This window comes from Orcinus orca, chromosome 17 (assembly GCF_937001465.1).
Source record: "Orcinus orca chromosome 17, mOrcOrc1.1, whole genome shotgun sequence".
Classification (NCBI taxonomy): domain Eukaryota; kingdom Metazoa; phylum Chordata; class Mammalia; order Artiodactyla; family Delphinidae; genus Orcinus; species Orcinus orca.
In genome coordinates, this window is record NC_064575.1 from 2,874,543 (window position 1) to 2,891,346 (window position 16,804).

The 16,804-nt window shown below is 44.7% G+C and overlaps 1 protein-coding gene across 6 annotated transcripts in view; it reads right to left on the reverse strand.

Moving 5' to 3' along the window:
• The window catches only part of RB1CC1 (RB1 inducible coiled-coil 1), a 60,581-nt gene extending 51,355 nt beyond the window's left edge, over window positions 1-9,226 (reverse strand). For 3 of the 6 annotated variants that reach the window (XR_007472726.1, XR_007472725.1, XM_033437666.2), the window contains exon 1: window positions 8,940-9,226. Coding sequence is in view for 3 of the 6 variants with exons in the window: in XM_033437668.2 (XP_033293559.1) it covers window positions 8,940-8,998 (59 nt within the window). In the remaining 3 variants the exon portion in view is untranslated. The remainder of the gene's footprint in view (window positions 1-8,939) is intronic. The other 3 variants (XM_033437665.2, XM_033437664.2, XM_033437668.2) reach the window with 2 other exon arrangements.
• Between the last annotated feature and the right edge of the window lie 7,578 nt (window positions 9,227-16,804).

Consider the following 16,804-nt stretch of genomic DNA (forward strand, 5'->3'; position numbering starts at 1 on the left):
ACAAAAGAGCATATTCAGCACACTGCCAACTCCACAGTAAATACTCCAAAATGCTGCCTAGTGACAGGAAATATCTTGTGACATAACACAAAGTACTCAAGATTATCTGTTGAATGAATAGGTCCTCACGAACAAAAATTCCACTACTAGCAAAGCAGAGTTCAAATAGTAACTGAGAGAGATCACATCCAAGTAGCTAATTTTTGGTAGTTTCTTTAGCAGCCAACATATTCCAAGGTTCCTTAATAAAAACACAAAACAGTAATAATCACCTCTACCTTAAACATATCCTTCTCTTTATTAACTACCCCTCCTACCCACCTCTTTGTTTTTACCAGTGGTGATCAGTTTGGTTTAACATGTCTTATGCGAAGAAGTACTCCCTGGCACAGACCTAACAGCCCCAAGTCTGTGCGCCCCTCTGTCCATTTTACTCCCAGGAAGCGATCTAACTCAGCACTGCTACTGCACACCTGGGCCAACAGCCTAGCTCAGCTCCTTCTACGTGCAGCAGTCATGTCAAAGCCATCCTGGAGGACATCACCAACTACGCAATCTTAGTCTCACTTTAATGTCACTGTACTTCTCCCCAAACTAAAAACGCCTGATAACATCTACGCAATCATCTAAGTTCCTTGGACTAACATTCCAGCATCGCCTTTCTACAGCTCACTACATAAAGCTGCACACCGTTTCCGCTGACCTCCTGAACAGGGAGGAATAAGCTTCACCTTTTGTGCCCTGGCTCCTATCATTTCATTGCCTCCATTTTTAAGCAAAAAGGTCAAAGACATCCTTCCTTACATGCAATTAATTATAAAGTACCAGCACAGAAGCCAACTGCTGCTGAAGGAATTACAAGCTAACTTTATGTGCCTCATATAAAATATAAGCTTAGTTCCTAATGTAACATTACTTTCCACCCGTCAAGATCTTCTAAAATTTCCCATGTCTTTTTATATAAACTTTTTCTTAATTTCTACAAGATGAAATCATACTCAGTATTACACAAGTTAACACAACGCAATTCTAAATTAAAACCAAAGGGTCAGGGGCTTCCCTGGTGGCACAGTGGCTAAGAATCTGCCTGCCAATGCAGGGGACACGGGTTCAATCCCTGGTCCGGGAAGATCCCACATGCCGCGGAGCAACTAAGCCCGTGCGCCACAACTACTGAGCCTGCGGGCTATAGCCCGCGAGCCACAACTACTGAACCCACGTGCCACAACTACTGAGCCCATGTGCCACAACTACTAAAGCCCGCGCACCTACAGCCCGTGCTCCACAACGAGAAGCCACCGCAGTAGAAGCCCGCACACCGCCACGAAGAGTAGCCCTCGCTCGCCGCAACTAGAGAAAGTCCACACGCAGCAACGAAGACCCAATGCAGCCAAAAATAAAAATAAATTTTTTTAAAAAAGAAAGAAAATAAGCCAATATTAGATTTAAAAAAAAATCAAATGATTAGTAACTCAACCACTGACACAAAATTTTCTTGAAATTATGTGGCCCTTTGCATAAACACTGTCTTTAGTTTGTCGGTTGAGAATACAACTTACCAGCCTGCTGTACATATATTGAGACACTGTAGGAAAGAACATTGATCAAAACACATCAGACATACTATAACAGCAATTAAAACTAGGATTCTGGTCCATTAATAGATAACACATGGAACAGAAGAGATTCAAACGTATCTTTAAACACATACACACACATACACAATAGGAGAAATCCAAATTGAGAGAAAGTAAAAACTGTTCAAAGTATTATACTAAATGGCTATCCACAGCATGCAGAAAAACAAAGTCTATTTAAATACCATTTTTACACTTCAGATTACTATTAATGATTAATGAATAAAACTGCTGACAAGGTAACAGTGAGCACACTGGCACAGTTCTGACAAGAATATAAATTGGTATACCTTTTAAGGAGATTTCATCTGGCAATATGCACCAAAATTTAAAATGTGCGAACCAGAAATTCCACTTCTTGAAAGGTATAGGAAGCAGATAACCAGGCAAGTGTACAAAGGTATATATTCAATGATTTCCATTACAGCGTTATTAACAATGAAACATCAGAACAATGACTGTCATAGGTGCCGGTCAAATAAACTACAGTTCAACTATATAATGTGACATTACTCAGACATTTTAAAATGTTCATTAGATCTAGACCCATCGATTAATGATATATTTATCATTTAGTTACAGAAGGCAAGTTACAGAATATATCATGTGATTCTGTTTGTGGATTTTATTTTTATTTTATTAACTAATACTGAGGGGTATATACGCAGACACAAACATTAAAAAAGTTTGGAACATGGGCTTCCCTGGTGGCGCAGTGGTTGAGAGTCCGCCTGCTGATGCAGGGGACACGGGTTCGTGCCCCAGTCCGGGAGGATCCCACATGCCGCGGAGCGGCTGGGCCAGTGAGCCATGGCCGCTGAGCCTGTTCATCCGGAGCCTGTGCTCCGCAATGGGAGAGGCCACAACAGTGAGAGGCCTGCGTACCACAAAAAAAAAAAAAAAAAAAGTTTGGAACAACTTAACATCAATGTTTTTAACAAAGGCTATCTCTGGATGCAGGACTTTCACGCTCTCTGGTGTCTTTAAAATCACATTTATAATCTGAGGTTAAAAATACTTGCTTCCATTTCGAAAAAGAAAAAAAGACAACACTCTACACGTTCCAAAGAAATAAAGGACCTGAAGATACTGCCCTATAAGAGCTGGTCCAGCTAAGAGACAAGACAACCCTCCCCACCTGCTGGTCCCAGGCTGGCCCCCAATCGGGGCCCCAGGGGGACTCACCCCGCTTACTTTGCACACTTCCCTAGATGGCCATTCAAGTTTCATTCACTGTCTTGATGTGCACATAAGAGGGAGAAGAGAACTGTGAAAAGAACGTGAGATCACGAGTCAGAAGACCTACATGCAAGTCCCGCCCCCACTACCGACTGTGTGATGCCGATGGACCTCAACTAACCTGAATTGTTCTGATACAAAAAGGAAGGAGACTCCCCAACTCACAGGTTGTGAGAATGCAGAGAAGAATCTACACATACACAGGAGGGTTATGCAAACCGAGTGCAAGACAGTTAACTCTCCCAGACCTCTGTCCTCAGCTCAGGACCAGCGCCTGGCCGCTGCTGTCTCCAGTCAGAAACCACACTGTTCCTCAAACTCAACACGTCTACATTTCAACTCAGGGCTTTTCCTTTAAAGCTATTCCCTAAGTTCTTTTGCGAACAAAACGATGGTTCTCCTGCTACCCAAGACTTCAGTTATTTCTGTCTAAATCCTATCCCTCTTCCCCTTTATAATCGAACCCCTCATTCTCCAACGACATAACCCTTCTTTCAGTGCCTGGAAGCTCTCCTCATCCGGCTCCAGCCCTTCCTGAACACGCCCTCCACTTACAACACTGCGGGCAACGCCGCCTCGCCCCTCCACCCCGGAGCCTCACTGTTGCCAAAGCAGCTGGCACACCAGCGGCCCACCGTGCCCCGCCGTCTGTGACCTGGGTGCAGGACCCGGTTGTGTACACAGACAGTCTCCCTGAACTTCATCTTCTGCCTGCCCCGTCAAACGTGTGAAGCCACAGCTCTGGCCTAAAGCTAGATTCGCAGGAAAACGGCAAGAGCCACCTGAGTAGCAGCTCTCCCACGCTCAGTGCGCCTCTTCACACCAGTTTATGAACTGAAATCATACCTTCTGCAGAGTGTATGAGAGGGACAGCAATAATGCATTTCAGATTATGGTGTAAGGAATATAATAAAAGCTCCTAAAATGGTGCCAATTGTAATTTTAAGTAATCTTCAACATTCTAGGACTTCATAATCAACCCCAGTTTGTCTTTCTTAAAAGTCTCTCCAGCTACTCTCCTACACGAAACCCACACTCTCACTTTATCTATACATAGTCTTACCAGATAAAATAACTCGCCCCCATTTCGTCTCATCTGAACTTTATTCATCCAACTGTGATCAAAAGCCCTTCTGGGTACTTTCCTGGTGGTCCCGTGGTAAAAAAAAAAAAATCCACCTTGCAATGCAGAGGACGCGGGTTCGATCCCTGGTAACAAAGATCCCACATGCCGCGGGGCAACTAAGCCCACTGTGTCACAACCACTGAGCCCGCGTGCCGCAAACTACAGAGCCCACGTGCCACAACCAGCGAGAGAAAATCTGCAGGCCGCAACTAGAGAGAAGCCCGTGCACTGCAACTAAGACCTGAGGCAGCCAGAAATAAATAAAATAAATAATTTTTTTTAAAAAGCCCTTCTGGGAAGTCTTCCCTAGTCACAGGTGGCCCACAGTCTTCCCTTCCCTGCCTTGAACTAACAGAGCTCTTCACTAACTATCAAGTGGTATGAATTATCTTATTGGTGGGGGGGATAATCTCACATCATGAAAGGACATCTGTTTCTTCTGGATCCTCCTGGGGTAAAGTCAGCTATAAATGAGGGGGAAAGGAGAGACATATTTTTAAAAATACTGATTCCGCTGCATTTATTCCCAGACATACAGGTGTTACAATTGTACTTTCATGCCCATAAAAACAAGAAAGCATCTCTCATACTCACAAAAGACAGTGTCTATCATTTATCATTGGAGATTAATTTGTAATTTCCTCTTTGAGAGATTACCACCACCATGATCAGGTCAGTCACTCCAGCTTACTGTCAACCGGTCTAATCCATTCAAAACTCAGAATCAGCTTCCCTACTTGGGGAGACCAAGGGGAAAGCCCCAGACAACAACTCTGCCCCCCAAAACTGAACAAAGCCAGTCATTATTCACCCTACTTTTATCGAACACCCGACATAAGCCAGACACTATGCCAGGTGCTGGGAGTACAAAGACCCTCAAGTTGCTTTCAAGTCTAGCAGAACACAGGAAATGTGGATGACGCTGGACAAGGTGGACCAAAAGCTTCATAAAGAACAAGGATTAGGAAAACTGATTTGCAATTCTGCAAACTGTAATTCAGCAGGTGGACCTCAGTGAGGGCCACGGGTGCTACACCAATGAAACTAGTTATGTTCACCACAAATGGAGTTGTCCGGGTTACCCAGGGACTGCAAACTGGGCTTCAACCTCTCCAGATCAGATTTATTCCCATCTGATCCTCCTCTTTCTCTGCCAAGAAGAAAAGAAAAGGAGAAAAAGAAGGAAAGAAGAGTAGGTCAGCCATCTTCCTTACACTCCCCGAAAGAGAACCTTTCCATAAAGGCCCAGGGCGTCCTAAATGAATGCCTTGCCTGCAACTAGACGGGCCACCTGACTGAAGGGCAGCACGACAGACAAGAACGGAGGCAAGAGGAATACTCTCAGCAGTGTGGAGTAGGTGCTTCGGGTTTTTCCTACGTGTGCAGGACGTACATGTCTATGTGTGGACAGTTTGGTTTCTCAAAAATGAGATAACATCGTGCATACGTGCAATTTGTTTGAGTTGAATAATATAATATCACGGGAATCTTTCCATATCAGTACATATAAATGTATTACACACCGTGATGTCCTGACACTCATAAAAACTGCATAAAACACATGACTTAAAGATAATTTGGAATTGGAAATATTACTAAATACACAGTCTAAAAAATTAGTCCCAATAGAGAGTATCATTCGATTTCATCCTTAATACATTTAAAATTTTTTCATGTGTCATTTGATAGATTCTCAGAATAACCATTAAAATGAATTTAAGTCAGTCTGCTACAAAATAGCTCTCCGGCCTCCAAATATCAACCATGGAAGCCACAACCGTTTTTTCAGTATTAGTGTCATCGTGATGATGCTAAATCCAGGGCTGTGCATGGTACAATTTTGAAATATCAATATCGACTTATGACACCTTCTTTAAATATGAATTGTTTTTTTAACTCTAAAGTCTCACACAATAGTATCTACAGCAAAATTTTCTAGTTCTATGCTTCAATTTATAATAGATCCTAAGAGTAAAGAAATGGAACCAAAACTATCTTTTACAGCAAATGTTGAATTAGTTTCATTCTATTAAACCAGGACTATATGTAAATATACAGCAATATCAAAAAAGGATGTGCACATCTGGAATTTGCAGTATAATGGCTAAAACAGCCATGGAAATATGAACAGGTACTGTACTGATGCGACTAACATTTCGATATTCTGCTGGTTACTAACCAGTTATGTGAGGCACATGAAGGAAAACATGATGCAAATAGTCCTGAACCAGCAACCAAAAGGAGGGGGAGTCACCATTATTTCGTCTCAGCGTAATTACAAGCCAATAAAATATGAGATTTCGACAGAGAGCAAAATTGGGGGAGGGGGGCGGTTGCGGGGAGACACTGCGTAACCCTCTGGGTCCCCACTGGACGGCTGTGAAGGCAGACGCTAACCAACGGAGGAAGGGACCCTTGCAGCGCTCCAGCCCCATACCTGCAGAGAGATTTAACCGAACAGCAACTTCACCGAGCCATGGAAGAAAGGCCCCCCCTCCCAGGGCCCTGCACAAGGGGTCCAGGTTACAGACAAATTAGCTTTACTAGGCCCCCAATATGGAAGAATCAGAGTCATGTAATAATGAGAATATGCATCCTTTTCATCACTACATAGAGACGGCAAGTACTCCACAGTCTGCTCCCCCAGCACAGTGTCTGCTTCAGCATCTCGGAGCAGTCTGCGTTTGCAATTTATCTTCCTGAAAACTTCCGGTGTTTCACCATTTCCTACAACCTTGTATACAAAGCTTACATATAAAGTTCCTTTTGTTCACTGCTCGTGTTGCTGGAACTAAAACTGGGTCCTGTTGGGGTTTAACATTTCACGAGCAAAGGAATGACTCTCAGCCCAAGCTGCTTCCCAGCTCTGCCAGGTTTACTGAACAAACCTCTGTGCCTTTGCACGTGGGGCTTAGAGTACGCTACCTTCCTTACTCAGAGCCCCGAAACCTGAGTATCTGTGGAGCCTCTGCTACCACCACACGCTCCTACTGGGCTCCCCTCGCTCGCCCCGCCCACCTCAGCAACCTTCTCCCCTTCCCTCGTATATGCCAAGGTCCTCAGAGCCTTTGCATTTACAATTCCTTCTTTCCCCAGACAGTCACACAGTCAGCTTCCTCACTTCTCTTGGGTCTTTCCTTCAGATTTCCAATTAATGCTTAAATAGTAATTAAGTGTATACAGGACTTCAATTTTCTTTCGTTATAAAAGTTAAAAACAATATCGAACACATTCCTGTATTCCTTGCAGTAACTGGTTCAACGGTCTGCCTTGGTAAGGAAATACTAACCATCTAAATGAGTGTGCGTGGAAAGGGACTGCTAGATTTTTACCTGAGTTGCCTGAACCAGTATTTTCTGAACACAGAAAGCTTAACTGGGGTTACATTACCTGTAACATTACATTACATTACAGCATTACCTGAATGAGAAAATTTCACTACCCACTACTTTTTTTGAAGAGTTATATACAGCTGAAAAGTAAAGCATAGGGCAGGTGTTCAAACATTTGCTTGAATGCATGACAATTAAAGATAGTCTCAAAATCAGAGGCTAAATAAAAGCTCCTCAAGCTTACATAATAAAAATTTTAAGTTCAAAAGTGTGGCTTTTCAAAAACAAAGGTCTTGGGCCCTCTGCCCCTTCTGACTTAATGAATTTCATCTGCTAGGAGTCAAATCTGCCATGTGTTCTGACCTTGTGCTTGTTGGCAAGGGCCAGAAAAACACTGTCCTCAGAGACGAGTTTCGCCTCCTCGCCTCCCCTGTCATCCAACATCACCATATAAGAATCAGGCCCCAAACTAATCCTGTGACTAACATAAAAGGTTCCAAACAGACGAAATAAAATTACTTTTTAAAACCGTGGTCTGAGTCCATGTCCGAGGTCCATCAACAGGCATTTGCCAACACAAACGTTTATCAACAGGAAGCATCTCTTTTCTAAAACTCTAGGTTTTAAACACAATATTAAACACGAAAATGTTGCTGAGAAAATGTGTTCACCCAGACCATATTCTATTGTTGCAACATTAAAAACAGAAAGGAAAAAGAGATCTTCACCTCGCCATCAAGGGTCTCCTTACGGATCGAGTCAGCCACCTTCCTCAGTGGTCCCTGGCTGCCCCTCATAGTAATGTCAGGATCGGAAGCGCGCTGCTTATATCAAATACGGACATACAACGGCGAGATTCTTCATCAAACAGGCTGTCTGTCTGCTTAAGCTGAGTACCCTGCTCCTAAGCGGCTCACCTTCCCACCCTCGGGAGAAACCACACAAGCACCACCCACACACGAAAACCTAGAAACTATACAAAACGGCGGTTAGGCCCTGCTCCTGCGGCCCAAATCATTGCTCCCTGCCTGGCGGACGCTCTTCCCCGGCTTCGGGTCTCGCAGCAACGCGCCTCTTTATCAACAGCGGGCACCTGCGCCTGCCCAGGGCCCCGCGGGGCGACTACACTTCAGACGGAGAGAACGCGGGTACGAAACCATCTACAACAAACGCAGCGCACGCGGCAGGCGGTGGGAGGCACGGCGGCGATGACCCCCCACGAGGGCCGTCCGGCTCCGGCCGCGGAAGCTGTGAAACCCGCACCCGCGCCTCGTCCCGCGCCCGCCCGCGGGGCGGCGGAGGCTGAGTCATTCCCGGGAGTAACTTTATCCGCATCGTGCCCTCGGGGAAGCCTCGCGCTCCGCGGCGGGACGGAGCCGCGTCTGGGACCCTCGCCCCGTCCGGCCTCCGAGCCTGACACCTCGGGGCCCAGCCCGGCGGCGGCGGCGGCGAGGGTGCGTCCCTGGGCCCCGGCGCTCCCGACGCCGGCGGGAGGCACCGGGAGGCCGGGGCTGCACAGGCCCCCGCGGAGCCGCCCGCCCCCGCCTCCCCCGCCCGGGGACCCGCTCCCTGGACCGCGCCCGAGAGGCAGGACGCCGCACTCACCGGGAAGCGCCTCCTCCTCCGCCGGCGGCAGCAGCAGGGCCCGCGGCTCCCGGCACCATCTTCCGCCGCCGCCTTGACTTCGGCGGCTGCTACCAACCGTCCATCGGCGCCGCCAACCGACACAACCGCCGCGGCCGGGGCCGCCGCCTCTGGGCGGCGGGGACGGGCAGGCCCCTCGGCTCTGGGTCGGGGGCCGGGGGAGGGCGGGCCGCGGCCGGTCAGAGCCGAGGGGCCGGGCGACGGGGAGCCGAGGCAGCGCCGGGCTCAGCAGGGCCGCGGACACGGCCGCCGCGGGTTTGTTATTGTCGACTCCGGCCCTTCCTGCGCAGGGCACGCCGGGAAGCGGGCGGGGGAGGGGCGGCGCGGCGGGCGCAGGGCAGCTCTGCGCAGGTCCGGAAGTCGGCGGGCAGCCGGGAAGGGTTGGACGCGGCTCCGCCTGGTGCCGTGCTGGTGTTGGTGCTTCCCGGCTCGGGGCCCTGGTGTCCTCGCGTGACCCGGGAGACTCCGCTGGGCGGCTCGGGGCGGTGCTGGCCGCTGTCCGGGCGCGCCTGCCCCAAGGTGAGCCTGACCTTCTCGCTCCAGCGAGTGGGCCTGCGCTCTCCGACCCACCGAATCCTGGGTTACCCGGGCGGAAGAGCTCGGCCCCCTCGGCCTGTCGCGGCCCCTGGGCTCCCGCCACCGGCCCAGGGGCCGTGAGGGGACGGGGCGCCGGGGAGGGGGGGCTGCGTGTCTCCCCGCCGGGCCTGCAGGCCGCCGGCCAGGGGCCTGGCAAGCCTGAAGGCGCTGGCGGCACAGGCTCAGATCAGGGAAGGGAAAGAAGGCAGTTAAGGCTGGGTCGGTGGGGAGGAGGTCGAAAGCGCCGCGACCACCGCATTTTTCAGCTCGAGCCTGAGCTCTCTAGTGGGTTAGCACGAGCCCCCTAAGGAAAGCAGTGTCGGGGGTCCTGATGCTGTGAAGACGGTGAGTCACGGGCAATGGAGCCGCAGCGCGCAAGTATTCAAGTCTGAGGAGCGGGAGTTGCAGGTAGAGTAAATACGTAAGACTTCTGGGCTTCCTGTTGGGTCCAGGAATCTCTGGTATGAGTAACAGCTTGGAGGTGCTACCGCTGAGTCACTAGAGGGCTTTTGAGTTGCGATTGCGTAAAGAGGCGTGTCAGCACCCTTTTCGAGGGCGCCCAAGCAGAACACACGCTACGGGCAAGCGAAATCTGCGCTCCGTCGTTTGTAATGGTAGGAACTGAAAGAAAACGTCGAACAGCTGGTAAGCATTACGGATTTTCAGTTTCCATCGCGCTGACCCGGTATCTGAAAGTTATGGCTGAGACGGGCTAAGACGTGTTACCACTTGATTCTTAAGTTTACACTCCTGCCGATCCTGGAGAGATCTTGTTTTTGGCGAGCGATTTTTACTTTTTTTTTAAGGGTGGAGTTTTATTACACCACCCCAACAAGGTACTACTGCAGGGAACTGAAAATTAAGAGGCTAAACCGTTGTTATGCCTTGGGGGAAGGTGTGAACTGGCAAGATGAAGAAAGGAGCTGATTTTATCAGGCACAGCATGGTAACCAGCATAAAGAAAGTGGTCGGAAGGGATTCAGCCAGAAAATTGGCAAGCGGAGCACAGGATTAGGCCTCTAGAGAAGATATTGGTGCTTGAGTTTCCTCTTAGTTATCAGTGACGTTCGGCAGCACAACTTCAATACACCGTAGAGTGTAAAATCAGGACTGGAATATGCCAATGATAATCTATTAAATAAAACGTTTTAAATGTTACTTGCCCGACTTCTTTATTTGGGGGAAAAAAACAAAACAAAACCTAATTCAATCCTCATCTTCCTCTTCTCCAGAGTGTAAATAGTAAGAGTTGATATGCCTCATGTCCTTTCCTAGCGATAAGTGAAAATGTATCAACGTTCGTTTTTCGACATATATCTAGCTATCTAGAGAAAACACTGTTACAGTTTCCTGATGCTGCGTGTGTCCATAATAGTTCTCAGTAAGTCACATTTTCCTTCAAACCAAGGATATTGAAAACCCTCTGCACTCTCCCTTAATAAATGAAAACAAGAACAAACAATCCTCATGCAGCGTTCCTTCTCACCCAAGCTTCTTGATAGGAAGTTCTCGATCCACAGTCTCATTTTTGCCAACTGTACTTTTCTTGCTGAAATTGCAGATTAATAAGGACCCCCAAATTATTGTATTAAATGGGCGATGCTGAGACTTAATTTGAACCTTCTAAACCATTTGCCCTGTTACATTTTTAAATCTTTTTTTCTCCCCCTTCCCTTTGTAGTGTCTCCCTCTTGGCTCTTAAATCTGTTCTTTTACTTGGACCTCTTCCAAATTCTCAAGTAATTATAATACGGATGCAAATGATGAAAATATAAGGTGCTGTGGGCGCGGAGATAAGAGACTTGATCTTGTTCTCATCACACTACTTCGTTAATCTGATAAACATTTTAGGTCCTCTGATAGATTTCCCATGATTGCAAAAGACAGTGGTTCTCTTTCTGAGTCTGTAAGAGGAGTAGGAAAAGTCTATTAAACACCCTAAATACTTCAGATCAGATCCAGCCTTTAACACCTCTTTTTCCTCTAAGTCTCAACTTCACTGTCACTTTCTCAGGGAGTCTTCCCTGACATGCCCGTAGTTCCCCTAGATCCTTGTACCTTTCAGCATCTATCTGACCTGCTGAAATGTAAGTCCTTTAATGGAGCTGTTTCCCCAAATGCATGCTGTACAGTGCTGAGCGCTCACATTTGTTGACAGTGCCCTACAGTTTTTTTTAGTTGATACCTCAGCTCACCACCCAACTCATCTTTCGTTATTTACTCAATCTAAGACCAACCTCATCCTGTCTCTAACCACCTACAACCTTCACTGATTTTGTTTGGTGTTTTACATACAATTTAAGCTTCTTAGCATAAGAATCTCTTAGGTCCCAACCCACCTCTAGGGTATCTCCTGGCACTTGTCACGTTTACACACGCCTGGTATGAGTTTCATCATCCAGGGATGTTCTTCCACTCTTGTTCATCTTTCAGAGGCATCCTTTAAAGCAGAGCTTGGACCTCAGCCAGCTGCCAGCTTCTAGACAACATAGCGATCACTCCCCCTTCCACACCTCTGCTTCGTATCACACAACTGTAAATTGTTGGCTCCCCATCTAAATCTGAAACCTCTAAGACAAGGAACTATGAATTACTCATTTTTAAGTTCCTAGAACTTTATAGAGAGCTGGGCACTTAGCAATTAATAAAATATTGAATGTAATAAATAACTCAAGTTGAAGGTTGAGTAGGTAAGGTACTGTGGAAAATTTCTGCCCTCAAGTATCTCAAAAACTCGGACAGGGCATCATTCAAAAATCATTGTAGTGGCAAGTTTATGACATCAATCTTTTAACCAAAAATACATCAGGATACTGGGAAGATCACGGTACACAACTTAATTTTGTTCACTCTGCCTGATCGGGGAATTTCATTCTCCATTTGTGTCAGATTTTTCTCAGACAGTTTCGTGTCATTAGCCTGATTTTTTAGATTATGTTCAAACAGCAGTAACCACGACGGACATGACTTAAAGTATGAATCATAATTTTCCATTTTCAAAAGTTAGCCCCTTTAAAAAGTCTCAGACTTTGTTTTGAAGACCATAGCTATTTGGTGTGTAAGATATGGTCACGTAAATACTTGGAGGCTTCTGGCATTATTAAGTTAATCTGTCCAGTGCTATTTACGGACCTTAAAGCTGCCCCAGTCAGCTGCTCTGCTGGTACTCACATGTTATTAATGATGATGACAGTTAATTTACAAGTGAGGATCTTCAAAGCTAGCGAGGAGCTTTGTGAGCTGTTTCTAATGCGACACCCACAAGAAAATACAGCATCCTTCATTTTCCAACAGATTTAAACCAATAGATTGAGACAAAACAGTCATTTTTTCACATCGAGTTCCTTTCATTATTTTGACAACTTAAAATGTCAAAAAGTAGAACTGGGTTGTCTTAGATCTATTAAAAAAAAAAAAAAAGCAGAAACTACTGCTTCCTCAAATCATCCATTTGTTTTAGTGAATCCTACCTGCTGCCCATACATGTAAAACTCTTCCCAGTAGGCATCCTTTTTAATATGGTTTATTAAAGAGAGCACTAAGCTGGGTGTCTGGAAACCTGGTGTCCATTCCTGCCTCAGCCATCTGTGCTATGTTTGTTTCCCTAGTAGTGAACTCTGCTCGCCATCAAACTGCACTGCTCTTAAAGCCCTAATCCCCACTCCTTTGCAATTTCTCTCTCCTGGTCAGTAATCTCACCTCCGACATCACGAAGAAGTGGAAGCTGTGAGAAAGAACTCCGCTCTCCTGCCAAGTAATCTGCAAACCTATCCAGGCCTACTGTTGGTACCCCCTCCAGTCACTCTTCTGTCCCTTCTACTGAAGGGAGTGGTGGGCTCTGGACTCCATCCCACCGTCTCATTCAGTCATTCCGTGGGGCCCCTTGGTAAGTGCCAAATTTAGTGTACATGGCAAATGTTTTACAGAATTTAAGTAACATCTTTTGAAATTGGAATTCATCCTTAATTGCCTGTTGTTCCACTTAAAACGAAAATCAAGTAAGAAATAAAGCATTACATCAGCAGTATGATTTAGTAGTTACGTAAGATATCTTTTGATCTCTCAGTTTTATTAAAATTCACTTATTACTTGCTTAGACAGTTATTTAGACGAAATGTCATGTTGATCTCTTAACAAAAGGTTAATGTTAAAACTCTTAGGCTGGGCTTCCCTGGTGGCGCAGTGGTTGAGAGTCCGCCTGCCGATGTAGGGGACATGGGTTCGTGCCCTGGTCGGGGAAGATCCCACATGCCGCGGAACGGCTGGGCCCGTGAGCCATGGCCGCTGAGCCTGCGCGTCCGGAGCCTGTGCTCCGCAACGGGAGAGGCCACAACAGTGACAGGCCTGCATACTGCAAAAAAAAAAAAAAAAAAAAAACAACTCTTAGGCAGATATAAAAACTATAGAAAAATTGTTTTCCTTTTTGTTTCTGTAATATTTATTTTTTAACTTTAGTTTTGACTGCTTTGATTATATGAATTTTCAATAAAAACTTTTAGTCTTAAAAAAATTTTTCAGTGTTTCTTTCTTTTTTGGCCATTATTATTATTTCATGATTGTTACTTAAATTAATTTCGTTATATGGAAAAATGGAGTATTAGAAATTTATCCACTCTTTAATACACTAGATATATACCAGTGACAGGGTCCAAGACTTTTTTAACATGGTCTAAAGGGAATTCTAATGCAGATGATGGCCTTGAGAAACAAAGGACTAAATCTCTACAGCCCCTTGCAGTCCTACAAAATACTCCTCCTTTTAATCCATAGTGCTACCCTTTCTCTCAAAATGAATTCATCAGATAAATACTAATTCATTCACAACTTTCTATATCTTTGTACTGTTGAAGGGATTCATTTGAAATCACTTGTCATTTTCAAATGTGCCCTAATTGTTTTTTGAATTTTACTTTATTTATTTTTTATACAGTAGGTTCTTATTAGTTATCCATTTTATACATATTGGTGTATACATGTCAATCCCAATCCCCCAATTCATCCCAACACCCACCCACCTGCCGCTTTCCCCCCTTGGTGTCCATACGTTTGTTCTCTACATCTGTGTCTCTATTTCTACCCTGCAAACCGGTTCATCTGTACCATTTTTCTAGGTTCCACATATATGCATTAATATTTGTTTTGCTCCTTACTTTACTCTGTATGACAGTCTCTAGATCCATCCACGTCTCTACAAATGACCCAATTTCATTCCTTTTTATGGCTGAGTAATCCATTGTATATATGTACCACATCTCTTTATCCATTTCTCTGTCAGTGGGCATTTAGGTGGATTCCATGTCCTGGCTATTGTAAATAGTGCTGCAATGAACATTAGGGTACATGTGTCTTTTTGAATTATGGTTTTCTCTGGGTATATGCCCAGTACTGGGATTGCTGGCTCATATGGTAATTCTACTTTTAGTTTTTTAAGGAACCTCCATACTGTTCTCCATAGTGGCCGTATCAATTTACATTCCCACCAACAATGCAAGAGGGTTCCCTTTTCTCCACACCCTCTGCAGTATTTGTCATTTGTAGATTTTCTGATGATGCCCATTGTCTGATATTACATTTAGGTCTTTAATCCATTTTGAGTTTATTTTTGTGCATGGTGTTAGGGAGTATTCTAATTTCATTCTCCTACATGTAGATGTCCAGTTTTCCCAGCACCACTATTGAAGAGACTTTCTTTTCTCCATTGTATATCCTTGCCTCCTTTGTCATAGATTAGTTGACCATAGGTGCATGGGTTTATCTCTGGGCTTTCTATCCTGTTCCATTGATCTATATTTCTGTTTTTGTGCCAGTATCATATTATCTTGATTACTGTAGCTTTGTAGTATAGTCTGAAGTCAGGGAGTCTGATTCCTCCAGCTCCGTGTCTTTCCCTCAAGACTCCTGTGGCTATTCGCGGTCTTTTGTGTCTCCATACAGATTTTACGATTTTTTTGTTCTAGTTCCGTAAAAAATGCCACTGGTAATTTGATAGGGATTGCATTGAATCTGTAGATTGCTTTGGGTAGTATAGTCATTTTCACAATATTGATTCTTCCAATCCAACAACATGGTATATCTCTCCATCTGTTTGTGTCATCTTTGATTTCTTTCATCAGTGTCATAGTTTTCTGCATACAGGTCTTTTGTCTCCTTAGGTAGGATTATTCCTAAGTATTTTATTCTTTTTGTTGCAATGGTGAATGGGATTATTGCCTTAATTTCTCTTTCTGATCTTTCGTTATTAGTGTATAGGAATGCAGGAGATTTCTATGCATTAGTTCTGTATCCTGCAACTTTACCAAATTCATTGATTAGCTCTAGTAGTCTTCTGGTGGCACCTTGAGGATTCTCTATGTATAGTATCATGTCATCTGCAAACAGTGACAGTTTTACTTCTTCTTTTCCGATTTGTATTCCTTTTATTTCTTTTTCTTCTCTGATTGCCGTGGCTAGGACTTCCAAAACTATGTTGAATAATAGTGGCAAGAGTGGACAACCTTGTCTTGTTCCTGATCTTAGAGGAAATGCTTTCAGTTTTTCACCATTGAGAATGATATTTACTGTGGGTTTTTTCATCTAAGCCTTTATTATGTTGAGGTAGGTTCCCACTACGCCTGGAGATATTTTTTATCATAAATGGGTGTTGCATTTTGTCAAAAGCTTTTTCTGCATCTACTGAGATGATCATATGGTTTTTATTCTTCAATTTGTTGATATGATGTATCACATTGATTGATTTGCGTATATTGAAGAATCCTTGCATCCCTGAGATAAATCCCACTTGATCATGGTGTATGATCCTTTTAATGTGTTGTTGGATTCTGTTTGCCAGGATTTTGTTGAGGATTTTTGCATCTATATTCATCAGTGACATTGGTCTGTAATTTTCTTTTTTTGTAGTATCTTTGTCTGGTTTTGGTATCAGGGTGATGGTGGTCTCATAGAATGAGTTTGGGAGTGTTCCTTCCTCTGCAATTTATTGGAAGAGTTTGAGAAGGATTGGTGTTAGCTCTTCTCTAAATGTTTGATAGAATCCACCTTTGAAGCCATCTGGTCCTGGACTTTTGTTTGTTGAAAGATTTTTAATCACAGTTTCAATTTCATTACTTGTGACTGATCTGTTCATATTTTCTATTTCTTCCTGGTTCAGTCTTGGAAGTTTATACCTTTCTAAGAATTTGTCCATTCCTTCCAGGTTGTCTATTTTATCGGCATAGAGTTGCTTGTAGTAGTCTCTTATGATGCCTTGTATT